The sequence below is a fragment of the Chiloscyllium punctatum genome, chromosome 10 (genome assembly GCF_047496795.1).
Source record: "Chiloscyllium punctatum isolate Juve2018m chromosome 10, sChiPun1.3, whole genome shotgun sequence".
In the NCBI taxonomy this organism is placed as follows: domain Eukaryota; kingdom Metazoa; phylum Chordata; class Chondrichthyes; order Orectolobiformes; family Hemiscylliidae; genus Chiloscyllium; species Chiloscyllium punctatum.
Window position 1 is genome coordinate 52158665 of NC_092748.1, and position 15171 is coordinate 52173835.

The 15171-nt window shown below is 40.8% G+C and overlaps 1 protein-coding gene across 3 annotated transcripts in view; it reads right to left on the reverse strand.

The window, feature by feature from the left end:
* Positions 1-15171, reverse strand: part of osbpl6 (oxysterol binding protein-like 6) — a 170288-nt gene that overhangs the window by 57944 nt on the left and 97173 nt on the right. For all 3 annotated transcript variants that reach the window (XM_072579124.1, XM_072579125.1, XM_072579126.1), the window contains exons 5-7: positions 12204-12317; positions 10811-10981; positions 39-171 (exon numbers count right to left, since the gene is read on the reverse strand). In XM_072579124.1, coding sequence (XP_072435225.1) covers positions 39-171; positions 10811-10981; positions 12204-12317 — 418 coding nt within the window. The remainder of the gene's footprint in view (positions 1-38; positions 172-10810; positions 10982-12203; positions 12318-15171) is intronic.

Consider the following 15171-nt stretch of genomic DNA (forward strand, 5'->3'; position numbering starts at 1 on the left):
AGAAAAATAAAATTACTGTACTAATTTTTACAAAATACCTTTAGCACACTTGTTCATTTCCTCAGATTCCAACAACCATGCTGCAACTTTGGTTTGGCTGCTGCTGTAGGAAGCAGGTAGACTTGTACTGCATGGAATGGAGGGCAGCCATGTGAAATTGTTCTGCTGAGGCTAAGTATATAAAGAGAGAGAGATAATGCATGAAACACAAAATTAATGCAACTTTTAGTTGATAAAGTAGTAAAGAGAGAAGAACCTCAAAATCCTGGAACCAAAAGCATCGTTGGCTGATCTGATATTTGCTGAAATTCCTTCATATTCATTTCATGATCATTGATGCTCCCAAATTTGAGAGAACTATTTTTTTAAACTAGCACTGTTCAAATCACTTTTCTTAAATTTAGCTTATTTTTTATCCTCTGTACTTCCATTCCCAACTTTCATAAAAAAGGGAAAACTTATAATCGGGTGTCTTGTTTAAATGATCCATGCAATGGCCCTCCTCAGATGTCAGCTGGAGAAATGATGTACTTCACACAACAGATCTTAGTGGGCAGGTTTGATGTGATGTTCTCCATGATCTGGGACTCATGGCCACAATCTGAGTTTTGGTGATCCCTCACCTTCCACTATGGAGCTGGTAGCCACACCACCCAGGCTCAGTGTTGATTTGGTCACATGCTCAGTCTTCAAGGAACGTCAATCCAGGGACCTCAATTGCTGGGTCAGTGATGAGCTGCTGGCTCTTTATGGTTCCATCCAACCAGTGAGTTGATATCAGCTGCATGAAATGTAATTGGTGCAACGCAAGTTGCTTTTGCAGCTGATATTTGTAGTCTTAATGGAAAGAAACATCAGAGAGAGGAGCATGGATGAGTCACTCGAGATTTTCCTACCCATCCTAGAGGAAATGTACTTCAATTGAAACACCAACGAAAGGGTCTTCCTCAGTTCTGGAAGTTGCAACCCCATACCATTTGTATGAATCCTGTATGCTTCCTCTCGTATTGATGGCCGTAGCCTCTGTTTATCTCTTATCATTTCATATCTCATTATTTGTACCATTCACTGTCCTTTACACAATTTTTTTTACTAATTTCTTACTATATTGGTTAGTTTTTTTTCCTTATTACTGACCTTTGTTTTATTTATATGCAATGCCCATTGCTTGTAAATTCATAAGTTTTAAATAAATGAAAATAATGTCTCTGTTGAAAGTAAGAGGACATTGAGTTATAATCAGGCTATTTTCAGTCATTAACTCGCCCAATTACATGAAATAGTATTTAGATAGAAAATCACAAAGTCTTTCACTTAAACAATTTCCTATTGGTATTATATATTGTTGATATGAGAGGCACAATAATATACAACTAACATAACCTCATATTACAAAAATATTTAAAACGGCATAACAATCACAAAATATTGTAAGATATCTACAAACACTCTTGGGACTTAATACTATTGGTTATATTGGAACACCGCAATGTATTGACCACCATTATTTTCAGCTATAAGAAACAACAATGGGGGAAAGTTGTTGAAGGTCCAATTTCAATCTGCATTAACATATCACTTTAGCATAAGCATGATAAACACAACATAGGAAACATGCTGTTGTTTATATGTACACAATTAGAAGCTTTTGTATAAATGGGTCACCGATTATCGTTGTATATTAATCAAACACTGTAGTAATTCATCCATCACTCCAGACATATTGAGGAGATGTATGTGTCTGTTAACAATGAACCTGAACAGGTGCATACTAAGGTAGTTGGCTGTGGTGTCATAAATGATCTTTTTCACAGATGATCTCTCTCTCTCTCTCTTTGTAGATTTACAATGTGAAGGGTTTGAAAATGGTACTTGATGACAATGGGAACAAGTGGGCCCAGCGACATCATAAGGCAAGGGCAGCACCTACCCTCTGCACATGTGCAAATGCAGTCTGGTAGATGTCACATGTTGCAGGACATAATTAGAGTTGCATATACACAAATGCAAGTCTTCCACTTCATTGTCAGGAGTCACTCCGAAAGGGAAAATGTTGAGAATAATCTTTATTTCAATTAATATATATTTAAAGTGACTAGATCCTTCATTTGCTCTTGGACACTATTATTCAATTAGGATCGATGACAAGTTGTGACTCAGCTCTACCTAAATCTAATTAATAAGGCCCTAAATCTTACGAATAAAAACTGAAAGAACTGCAGATGGTTGAAAATCAGAAACAAAAACAGAAATTGCTCGAAAGACTCAACAGGTCTGGCAGCATCTCAGGAGAGAAATCAAAGTTAATGTTTTGGGTTCAGTGACCCTTCTTCTGAACAGTTCTGAACCCGAAATGTTAACTCTGATTTCTCTGCACTGAGCTTTTCCAGTAAATTTCTGTTTTTGTCCCAAATCTTCTGAGTTGGGCTGTTTGCCCTATACTTACTCTGGTTTAACTAGAGCTTTAAACAGCAGTTTCAAAGTTAGCATAACTCAAAGTGAATCAGCTGGAGAGTCAAAACACTCCAGTAGCCCAGCAATCTCTACCTCTCTCCTGGCAAGGTTCACCCCAGTCACTGTGCCCAGGCAGTGCATACTTCACCGTTAGTACATCCTACACCGATCACAGCAATGTTCACACCCTTCCCAGCCCCATCTCCTGAGTGTTCTGCTCCCCAATCCAGCTGAGCTCCACAATCCCAGACAGTGTCCAACCACCTCTGAAACTGCCTCTCCCAGCTCACCTTCTGTGATCCCTCCCTCCTGTCCAGTTAATGATAGGAAAGACAGCATTGTCAGGGAATGGGGAGAGTAGAATAGGTTTGTAAAATGCAGTGGCTGTAGGGTCGAATATTGTTGGGCATGTGAGGGAGGAGACATTGAGCAGTATCAGGGTTGACAGCTCCATTTAACAAACTGAGGGGAGATCTGAAGGGGCACATCTTCAGTTCATCATGAGAATAGGGGTTGGACTGGAGTTACATCTGACAATTGGCCTCCCAGCTTTGACAATGTAGCTAGCATCCAAGGTGCAAAAACAGCACTGTTAAATGGTAAGTGGGTACATTAAAATTGTAGTCAGCATTGGTCACACCCTCTTCGATGACAAGCAGAAGATCAAGGCCATTGTTAATATGATGTGAGAGCCTTCCAAACAGTTCACTGACTAATAGTGAACTGAGTGTTTTAATAAGAACAACTTTCACTGAATGTCTAACGTTTTAATAAGCAGTTTGTCCAGGTGGCAATAATGTAGCGCATATATCCAGTAAATTACTCCTTGCTGGAGTACTTGCAATTCACCTGTTTCACATGCTAATAAAGGTGGAATATCTATCTGACTTTAATGTTTATAGTAAGTCACTTAGGGTCTGGAGGGATTTGTTAAGTTTAAGAGAGATACTAGAGTATTCTAAAAAGGAAGCAAATACAATAAAGGCACTCACTGGAAGTCTTTCTTCATGTTGAAAGAGTAGGGATACTGAAGTGATTTAACTCAGAACTTAAACCAAATACATTAAAGATGGAGGGTGAGATGACATGCTGCAGCTGCAAACATCCAAGATGATCCACAAGGAATATACTTGAAGCAAATATTTACAGCTCCAGTAACTTTGGATCCAGTTTGAGGAGCTGGTGTGTGAGCTGCAGGCTCAATCAGGCAAAGGGCAAGTTACCTGGACACTTTGCTCCAGGAAGTAGAAAGACCCCCTGCCCCTGCCGATGAGGTCATTGCCCTGTGATCAAAAATATGAATAATGTGATTGCAGGCAAAGCAACTGGGGACACAAAGGGCAGCCCTTGAGGAACCTCTGTCCCTGCCACTGTACAAGTTATAAGGTCCTTGTAAGCTGTATGGACGAGAGGGGGTACTGTAGGGAGGAACTGACTGCAGCACTGTCGAACAAATTTGTAGTAGATTTAACGTTCAGATCAATTGAGAGAAATCTGGGTTGGAAATAACCCAGCTGAATTTGAATAAGGGTAATTACATAGGGAGGCAGACAGAGTTGGCTGGAATGGGCTGGAAAAGGAGTTTAGTGCAAATGGCTGTTAAGGAACAATGGCAGATGTTTAAATAAGCAGTTTGTGACATTGGAAGATGGATTCACAGAAGGGGATAAGTGAAGACAGGGGGTGTAGGTGAGAGCAAATAGGTACTGATGGAGGCAGAGAGACACAACAATTTGACAGACAACGGGATAGATTATAGGTTGCCAGGGAGAAAGAAAAGCTGATGGGGATCATAAGGAAGTGAAAATGGGTTAACCAAGCTGAAAGCAGCCCATGTCACCTCAGGGCCTGTGTATGGGGCTGGATAAAGGACATAGAAGACAATGTTCTGGTTCTCACTCGGTATCGAGTCCTGAAGGTTGCAGGGTTCCCAAGCAGAAAATAAGATGCTATTCTTCCAACTTCTACTGAGCCTTGCTGGAGCACTGCAGCAGGCCTGAGACTGAAAATAAAATAAAATAGGGAGGTCTTGCTAAATTATAAAAGGCACTACCTAAATCACATCCAGAACATTGAATCGTTTTGGTCCTCTTATTTAAGGAGCAATACACTGGCATTGATGTTGAAGGTTCACTAGGTATATCCCTGTTATGCAGGGATTTATTATGAGGAGAGTTGAGCTTATAGTCATTAGTGTTTAGAAGGACCATAGCAGACTCAACTGAAACACAGAAAATTATGAGGAGGCTTGACAGGGTAGATGTAGAGAGATGGTTTTCCCTGTGGGACAGTGTAGGACCAAAGGGCATCTATCAATCAGAGTAAGGAATCAACGAGGAGGAGGAGAAATTGTTTGTCTCAGAGTTGGCAATCTGAAGATTCCCTTACTCAGAGCTGGAGAGGTCTTGTTATTAATTATAATCAGATAGATTTTTAATCAACAAGGAAATCAAGGGTAATAGAGAGAAGGCAGGAAAATGGAGTAGAAGATTATAATCTCACTGAACAATACAGCAGACTTAAATGGACAAAATGACCTCGTTTTGCTCCAACATCTTATAGTTATGGCCTTCCTTAATACACTGCCCAGTTGTGTGCTGGAGAAAGGTTCAATCGAGGCAACTGAGCGAACTGAATTATTACAGAGAGAAGCAGCAGGTACAGGCTTATACGGAGAGAAGGCAGGGGAATGGCACCATGTGGATTGCTTATTTGGAAAGTTTGTGTAAACACAACTGGCTGAATGATCTTTCTTAATTCATGATTCAACAACTAAATTCTGTCAATGGCTTTCCAAAATGCATCATTATAATACTGACTTAACTTGCTTTGTGGGTTTGTGGTGGACGTTGGGGAGATTTGTTTAAAAGTGCTATTACAGGAACTACAAAGTTAAATCATATTAAATCATATTACTGGAATGAGGTTATTCTCAAATTATAATCTATCAACATGCTTCATTACTACATAGTGAACTCCCTGGTCTTCTATCCTGTAGTTTGGCCTTCAGTATTTCAAAGCCCTCTAGAATGGTCATTCCACTATCAGTCTTCACTGGGGTTGAACTGAGAAGTTGGAAGGTTGGGAAAAAAGGCACTGACATTGAGGCATTCCTTCTACTATGCCATTTTGGTGGGAAAGGTGACACATTAGCTCCAGCTGCCAGCTAGGAACTCAGTTGAGTCATAGCCACATAAAAAATTGCCACAGTCTTACCAGACCATTGGGATACTCTCTCCTCAGAGAGATAACTGGTGTGGTGGTTTAACATAAGGGTCCCCACAACTCAAGTGACGGGAGAGGTAGAGAAGGACAGTCCTTCATGGTAATCTCAGCCGGTGTGGGAATTGAATGCATACTATTGGCACTGTACATTAGCCATCCAGCCAACTGAGCTCTCTAACCCAGCCACATAGGTGATTAATTAAAAGCCTCATCCTACCTTCCCAGCAAGAGGTCGCTATGCCACCTTGCAGGGAAAGCATGAGGAAAGCTCTGGTGGTCTCCACTGGATGCATCCCTTTTTTTTTGGACACTCTTTAGGAGATCCCAAGTGGGAATGGCCAACTGATAGCAATGCAACTTCTTAGCAACCTCATTTGGCCCATCAACAAACACACACAAACACACACAGAGCCATTTAATTGGCTCCTATTGGCAAAATGCAATTCCCTGGGTCAGTCCCTGGCTTTGTTCCTGAGGGATGGTGTTCAGGAATTAGCATATTTCCAACAGAACTCTGGAAACAAAATTAAACTCAACAACTTCAGATAATGTGTTTTACTGATTATCTGTGAATGACAAATGTGAATTTCACAATTACATACTGTGTTTGATAATTCACTTTGCTTCCACTTGGCAAACACAGTTATGCTGGTGTAAATCAATATGAAATAACAAAGCATTACGTCACATGCAAGTGTATTTATTGTTGCTGTCTACATAAAGGTGCCAGAAGCAAATGGAATAAATATCTGACGTTCAATATTAAAGATTATAATAACCTATCATTAAATCAGTTCAATAGAGTTCTCTGCTTTACAGCACGCCTTTTCAATGAGTAACAGATCAGACATTCACATATTTCATCCACAGCCTTTTCTGTATTGGTTGATTGCAACAAAATGGTTGTGGATCAGACTCAGCATACAAATAATCTGTCATACTCAATGACATGACTCATGCATTAATATTTAGACCAGATTTGAAAGGGCAAGTGACATTTCTGGAACAGTACAACAATATGGAAAGGGCGGAAAGAATCCTAAATAATTCACAGGTCAGCAGGTCTGATAATTAAAAAGATCTAAATAAAGAAACTTAATACATACTTGCTGTATCATCTAATCTTAGCAGGCTCTTTTCCACCCATGTTGACTTGGAGAAGTTCCAGAAATAAATATATTTAGTCTTTTGTGGCTCTACTGATTAATTCATTTTCTACTGTATCTATATATACCCAAGGAAAAACAAGACCGTCCTGGCTGTATAACGGCAACCAAATCATCATCATCTCCAGATATTGTCCTGTCTGATGTTCCACACGAAAATATTTGTCTTCAGAAAGTAATTGGCCTATAAACCAAGGTGTTAGACATGACTCCTCATAACAAATTACAAATTTCGCGAAGCTCGATAAAAATAATTTAGTCAATTTCAAAACATATCCAACAAAAAATCATTTTACTCAAACTCTAAGCATAGAGAATATTCTGATATCTAAATACAAGTCCTGACTGCAAAAATATTTTATTCTTCAAAAGGCCTTTTAAATCATTTATAGACAAGCAGGAGGCTGGAAGAACACAGCAAGCCAGGCAGCATCAGGAGGTGGAGAAGTCAACGTTTCGGGCATACCCCTTCTTTAGGGCTGTGGGGTGGAGGTAAGGGTGGGGAAGGGAAGGAGTGGTGAGGGAAGGATAGGTGAACACAGATAGATGGTATGGCCTGGTTGATCAATGGGAGGAATGAATCCAGTTGGTAACAGGAAAGAAGGGTCGATGAGAGGAATGGAAGTGGGGGGGGGGGTGGCTGGAAGGGAGCTGGGGGTTAGGAAGGGAGGATATTTGAAATTGGAGAACTCAATGTTGAGTCCTCCGGGCTCCAATTTATGGTTTGATTCATTGTGGCAATGGAGGCGGCCAAGGATGGTCATATCGGAAAGGGAGAAGGATTGGGAATGGGAATTAAAATGGACTATGATGAAGAGACCAGGTCAGCCCCTGCAGGCCTGGCTGAGATGCCTGGTGAAATGTGCCGAGTTTACGGTCGGTATCCCCGATGTAGAGAAGACCACATCGGGAGCACCGGATACAGTAGACTAGGTTGGAGGAGAGGCAGGTGAATCTCTGTCTCACCTGGATGAACTGTGGCCCTGGATAGAGGTGGGGGGGGGGGAGAAGGGGGGGGGGGGGGAAGGGGTGTGCCAGCAGGTTTTTTTTCCCGATTGCAGGGAAAGTACCTGGGGGGGGGGGGGGGGGGGGAAGATGGGGTGGATTGGTGCGCAAACCAAGAATTGGTGAAGGGAATGCTCCTTTGCAGAAGGTGGACAGGGGTGGGGAGGGTAAGATGTTCTTGGTGGTGGGATCTAGTTAGAGTTGGCAGAAGTGTTTGAGAATGATGCTTTGGATGCAGAGACTGTTGGGGTGGTAGGTGAGGACAAGGGGGACTCTGTCTTTATTGCATTGGTGGGGGGTTAGAGCAGTGGAACAGAGAATGGAGGTGATGCAGTGGAGGGCTGTCTGGATGACAGAGTGGGGGAAAAGCACATTGTTCGAAACAGGTGGACATCTGGGATGCTTGGGACTGGAATGTTTCCCTATCTATCTGAGCAGATGCGACTGAGACAAAGGAAGTGGGAAAATGGGATGGAGCTTTTCCAGGATTCTGGGTGGGAAGAAGTGTAGTCGAGGTAATTGAGAGAGTCTGTGAGTTTACAGTCAATGTCCGTCTGGAGACTGTCACCGGAGATGGAGACAAAGTGGTCAAGAAATTAGAGGGATGTGTCCAAGGTGGACCAAGGGAATTTAAGGGTGGGGTGGAAGTTGTTGGTGAAGTCAATGAACTGCCCTGGTCACCGGCCATTTCAATCCCCCTTCCCATTCTCTTCCAGCATGACCATCCTCAGCCTCTTCCATTGCCACAGTGAATCAGACTGCAAATTGGAGGAACAATACCTCACCTTCTGCCTGGGAAGCCTACGGTCTGAAGTTCTCCAATTTCAAATAATCTCCCCATTATCCAACTCCCTTTCCAGCCTCTCTTCCTTCTTTCTGCCTGGCCCTTCCTTCCAGCTACCAACTGGATTCATTCATCACATCGACCAATCAGGCCATAGCCTCTACCCATGTTCATCTATCACAACCTCACCACTCCTCCCTTCTGCCACTCAAAATGGCCCCATCCCCTTTATCTGCAGCTCCCCCTACACCCATCCCCAACCCTGTCTCTTTTTAATCATTTTGCTGACATATCTTTAAATGTTACAGATAGTAAATGGGAACCTTTTTTTATTTTCCTGATTCCAGTGTCCAAAATATGGAAATATGATGGTCTCATTATTACAAGATCTAGCTCAAAGGAGGATAGGACTCAACAATAATTATTGCTCGGAAAGTAATGAAAGAGGTGACAGTATTGATTTAGTAGATGCAACAATACTGGAGGGAGAGGATTTCTCAGATGAATTAAGGACACATTATGTGGTTAAATCTAAAGGCAAAAACGGTACAAGTACAGTGTTTGGAGTAGTCAAAAGACGACTGACCAGTAGGAAGGACATAGAGAACGAAGTTGCAAAGACATTACAGAAAAATGCCTGAATTACTGAGTAGCAAGAGTCGACAGTTTGGCCCATCAAGCCTGATCTGACATTTGATAAGTTCATGGCTGATCTGACTGTTGCCTCAACTTTCCAGTCGAACCTATGCCCTTTGACTCTCTTGTCAGTCACAAATCTACTTAATTTAGCCTTAAAAAGGTACTCTATGACCTTGCCTCCATGCTCTTTAGGGAAAACAATTCCAGACTGTCATCTCTCAAAGAAAAATAATTCTTACCTTAGTATTAAATTGAGCATCCTTGTTTCTTAAAATGTCTCCTACTTCTAAACTCTCCCACAGGGAATTAGAATTTCAACTTCCAGCCTGTCAAGTCCCCTCAACACCTTATATTCTTTAAGATCACCTCAGTCTTTTGAACTCCAATAGGTACAGGGCTGACCATTTCTCTTAAGACAACACTTTCATCCTAGAAAGCAGCCAAGTGGATCATCATTGCAGAATTTCTAGTCTAATTATATATTTTCTTAATTAAGGAAACCAAAACTGCACATCAGATTCCAGATGTGGTCTCACAAATGCTCTGTACAATTGTAAGAGAACTTCCCTATTTTTATATTCCATTGTTCTTAAAATAAAAAAAAGGACATTCCAATGTCCTTCCTTATCATTTGCTGTACCTTTTGTGCTTCATGTACTAAGATACCAATACTACTCTGTACTCAGACTTCCACAACTTCTCTTTAAATAAGATACTACTTTTCTATTCTCCCTCTCAAAATGGGAGATGCTCACATTTTCACACTATACTTCACCTCCCAAATTCCTGCTCACTCATTAAACTACCCACACTCTTTTTAGAGACTCAACACATTTATGGCAGTAGGCAATGAATCAACAGGATGAGATATTCTTTCATCGAGCAAGAAGCCACAATCTGGACTGTGCTGCCAGACTGTCCAGTGATGCAGAATCACTTTAGGCAATCTAAAGGAAACTGGATTATTTTCAGAGAAGTAAAAGCCTGCAGAGTTACAGGTGGAGGTGAGGAATTAGATGAATTGCTCCTTCAAACAGCTAGCACAGGCATAGTTGACTGAACAACCATTCTGTGACTGTGTACTCACGGAGCAGACTGAAAGATTTCCACACGCATTGAAGAAAAATGTTGATTTTAAAATGAAATAGCCAGCCTATTTTATATACAAATATCATCATGTTAAATAACAGCTGCAATGTTTCACTGGTATGAGCCAGAGAATAGACCATCCACCTTATGTTAGGATACTTTAAAAATAAGTATATTGTGAAATAAATTAAAGAAAGAAAACAAAGCTTTAATTTTAATCACAAGTAGAAATATAACAAAACCCAAACTGGCTTTTTTTTTTAACAACCATGATTAAGTTTTATTTTGTCAGTGACAAACAGAAGAAAGCATTTTGTGAACGCCAATCTAAAAGGAAAATGCACAATAACAAGATAATATCTGTTCAATTAATCTGAACTTTTTTAGTTAAAAATGTAACTGGAAAATTCAAATTTAAATGCTATATAGATCAGTTAAAATCACTCACCTTTACATCCAACACAGTGGTAGCTGGAGCTGGTGACGTATCAGTTTTTGGTGATGTCGGGAAGACATGAAAGCTGGCATCCCTGGGCGATCTCACGATTTCATTTTGACGGTACAATCGATGATGGCGCAATTTTGTTACCCAAGCATCAAACACTTCCTGAGATTTTACCTGTGCACATAAAAATGTGTTGACAATTTCTATTCAAAAAGGTATCTGTAAATAGGCTTTATTTCAGTAAACAGCACAAAGTTGCACCTCTGCCTGAGTGCAGTGAAGTAAAATACTTAACCCTGTGAATTTGACAAATGAGGAAATTTTGTATAGTGAGGGGAGAAGATGCTGTCAGTCCTTTTTTTGCAAAATTAAGCAGTCTGCAAGGGTTAGTGAAAGACAGTGAGACTTGAGAACTGAAGTCAGGTAGCAAAAAATAGGTAAGTAAGTAGGGGGCTGGTGATTTTATAAATTTTTATTCCTTTCTCAACTGGGACAAGACATTAAAAGGCGACTGGGAAAATTTAAGCAGCATGTTAAAAAGCTAATTAGACTTCATAACATAACTATGAAAATTATTATGTAATATTTCAAGTCTTAGTACTTTAACAAAACAAAACGAGGGCAGAACAGAAGATGGATACCAGCTATGGCATGTGGTGTGAACGGTGAGATCCATGGTACCCTCATCAACTGCAAATAGGAGATTTCTCATCAGTAGTTTAAACTTCCTGGGCAATTCCCATGAAGTCAATGCATTTGAACTTCCGAGGGGTGCCAACATGCATCTTTCAGGGTAATTTAACTTTCTAGAGACTGGAGGATCTGAGCCGTTGTCTCCTTGTTTAAGGAAGTATATTCATGCATCGGAAGCAGCTCAGAGCACATTGATTAGAGACAGTTCGGGGATGAAAGGTTAAGCAGGTTATCTCTCTAACTATTAGATTTTAGAAGAATAACAGGCAATCTTATTAAAACATAAAAGATTCAGGGGACTTGACAGGGTAGATGTTGAGAGGATGTTTCTCCTCATGAAGGAATGTAAAACAGGGAAAAGTGTTTCAAAATAAGTTGTTTCCCATTTAAGGTAGAGACAAGCAGGAATTTTATCGCTCACAGGGTTGTTAGTCTTTGGAATTCCCTTCCCCAGAAAGCAGTGGAAAGCTTTGGATCTCTGGATATACTCAAGGCTGAGCTATACAGATTTCGATCAACAGACGAGTTAATATGGGAGTCAGACAGAAAACTGGAATTGAAGTCACAATCAGAGTAGCCATGATCCTATTGAACAGTGGAACAGAGAGACACAATGAGCTGAATGGCCTACTCCTACTCCTATTTCTGAAGATGTTACATCTTCAGATAATAAATAAGGTTCCTATTGGTTATGTTAACATACCTTTAGATGATAGATATGTTCTTCTGTGTCAAGGTCTATTCTGCGTGCCTTCTTTTTGATCGACATTACTGACAACCCAACATCAATACTTCCATGAAGTTTGCCTTTTTGAATCTAAGAATGCACAATTTTGAATGGCAAGATCAAAGCACAGTATTGTTTTGTTGAAAACTTACAGATCCAAAATGAACATACATGTACATTAACAGGATCCAATATATTCGGCCCTACAGAAGAGTAGCCTCTGTCCACATTAAGAGACAATGATAACAGGTCTCATGTGTAAACAGAAAATTACTGCTTCTCTTTCATTGATACACATTAAATGACAGTAACATGGCTTGGTGTAAAAAACCCAAGATATAGTAGATTAATGAAACATACACATGACACATAACAGTACTGCCTCTTGACAATCTGATAAAACTAAAATTTATCAAATAAAATACAAGCAATACTTTTTTCCATTAACTTGTCAACTCTCAAACATTCCACGGCTTCTGTAAAAATAAAGCAAAGCTACTCATGTTTCATTGAATTTGGTAAGATCAATAATTTCTCAGTTAATCTTCTACTATGACTTTGCTGTGTTCAATGACCCAATAAATTGCAAGCACAGCCTATAAACATAGTGACATAATTATGCAGAAAAAGTTCTCGTGTACCTTGACCATTCATCATAACCTTGCTACACCAAGTGTGGCTGCAATTGCCCTTTACCTCCTTCTACATCAAATATTTATGCAAGCTCACCAGTCATCAGTGCCATGGTTGGCGGCACGGTGGCTCAGGGTTTAGCATTGCTGCCTCTCAGTGCTAGGGACCAGGGTTCAATTCCCACCTTGGGCGACCGCCTGTGTGGAGTTTGCACATTCTCCCCCTGTCCATGTGGGTTTCCTCCAGGTGTTCTGGTTTCCTCCCGCAATCCAGAGATGTGCAAGTCAGGTGAATTGGCTATGCTAAACTGTCCATATTGCTAGGTGCATTAGTCAGGGGTAAATATAGAGTAGGGGAATGGATCTGGGTGGTTTATTCTTCTAAGGGTCAGTGTGGACTTGTTGGGCCAAAGGGCCGGTTTCCATACTGTGGGGAATTTAATCTGTTATTTTCCTCTCTATCCCATATGAACATTGGGAAAATTTCTTGAAACCTATGCAGATAACCACTACACCTCACCCTTATACACTAGATCTGCAACTTCCATAACACAAAAACCAGTAAACGGTTTTGTAGAACCTGTCCTTCTGAAAGTAGGTCCGTCATCAGATTCTGAAGGCCCTTGGGTAATTCACCATCAAATTTTCATCTTTCACAAAATCAAGACAAGGCAAATAGGACAATAATTTGATTTACACCTTGATCTTCAGACTATCATTGAGTAGCACTGCTAAACCTCGAGACCTAAGTAGTTCCATCAAACAACATAAAAATGGCAGGATAGGTGATGTGTTGCAGTTGTAGCATGTGAGGATTGTGATTGATAGCAACCACATTTGAAGTGCATCCGTTCAGCCTGAGTAACATTTTAGTTCCGAGCTGATGAGCTGCAATCCAAATTTAGGACTTGACTCATCTGGTGGGGACCTGGGCATTTGCAGGAATTAATCACACCTCTTAGGCCAGGTTCTTCAAAGCTAGTTCAATGTCAAGGACCAGAAGTTTTCTTTTAATTAACGCATGGGATAAGAGTGTCAATGATTAGGCTTGCACTTGTTGTTCATCCCGAATTGCCTCTAGGAAGGTACAGATGATCTACCACTTTGAACTAGTGCCCTCATTTTCATGTACGGACTCTAACCATGTTGTTAGAATTTCAAAATTTAAAGTGAAATTTCTATCTATGTTCTAGATAGCATTTTCACATGTTACACTAGTTTCAGGTCTGACAAAACTAAAATTTAATGAAAAAAATACAAGCATAATTTTTTTCCAACAATTTGTGAACTCTCAAACATCCTATGGCTTCTGCAAAAATAAAGCAAAGCTGCTCATGTTTCATTGAATTTGGTAACTAAGATCAGTACTTTCCTAATTCAGTTTATCTTCCACTATGACTTTTAAAGAAATCACAATATATTTCCCAAGTCAGGGATGGAGGGGAATGTGCAGACAGTGGTGTTGCCATGGATCATTTGTCTTTCTTGATGGTAGGGGTCATGGGTTTGGAAGGTCCTGTTGAAGGAGGCTCAGTGAGTTACTGCAATGCATTATGGAGATAGAACACGGTAACAAAGTCAGCCAGGTGGACCTCAGAAGAGAAGCTCCCTGATGGGACCAGGTTAACAGCCCCAATCAGGGAGCCCTGGCTGACAGACATAAACAGGAGATTCAGAGGCCTTCTCAGTTTAGGGGACTGACTCTGTGCTGGTTGGTTTCTGCTCCTTTTTTTTCTGGGGTGGGGAAACCGGATTCCTGAACTGGCTGAATTATTTAGCCAGTTTGTTAACTGGCACTCCTTTTAGTGAGGACTGATTGTTAAAATCCTACTGCACATAATGTGTTCTCATTAGGGGATTCACTGGCTGGTTACAGCCTGTGTGTTACTCTCTTCTCCTTTTTGAGAAAAGGACACTTAATTTTGTGGTCAGGCTTAGCCCTTGGACTCTAGTTTCCTTGTTTTTTTTGTATGTGTCTTCACTGTTTTTGGCATTTGGACTGAGCCCTTGTGGAAGACATATATTTTACCAGAGGAGCTATTCCTGTGGGGAGGCCTAGCCCTGGGACTAGGCCTCTGAAGATCGAACACCTGTGTGTGTACTGGGAGGCGAGCACTTGCTGTATCCTGGAGTTTGGGAGAAGACCTTTCCTTTGTGAGTGGACCAATCCCCTGAGAGTTAATTGCACCTGTACAATATACTGTTCCTGTGAATGAGCCTGGTTTTCCAAGGCTGGGCTAGGACTCCATGGAGACTGAACACCTGTGCGCTGTGGGGTGTGCATTTGCTGCCTTTGGGAGTGGACTCCACTT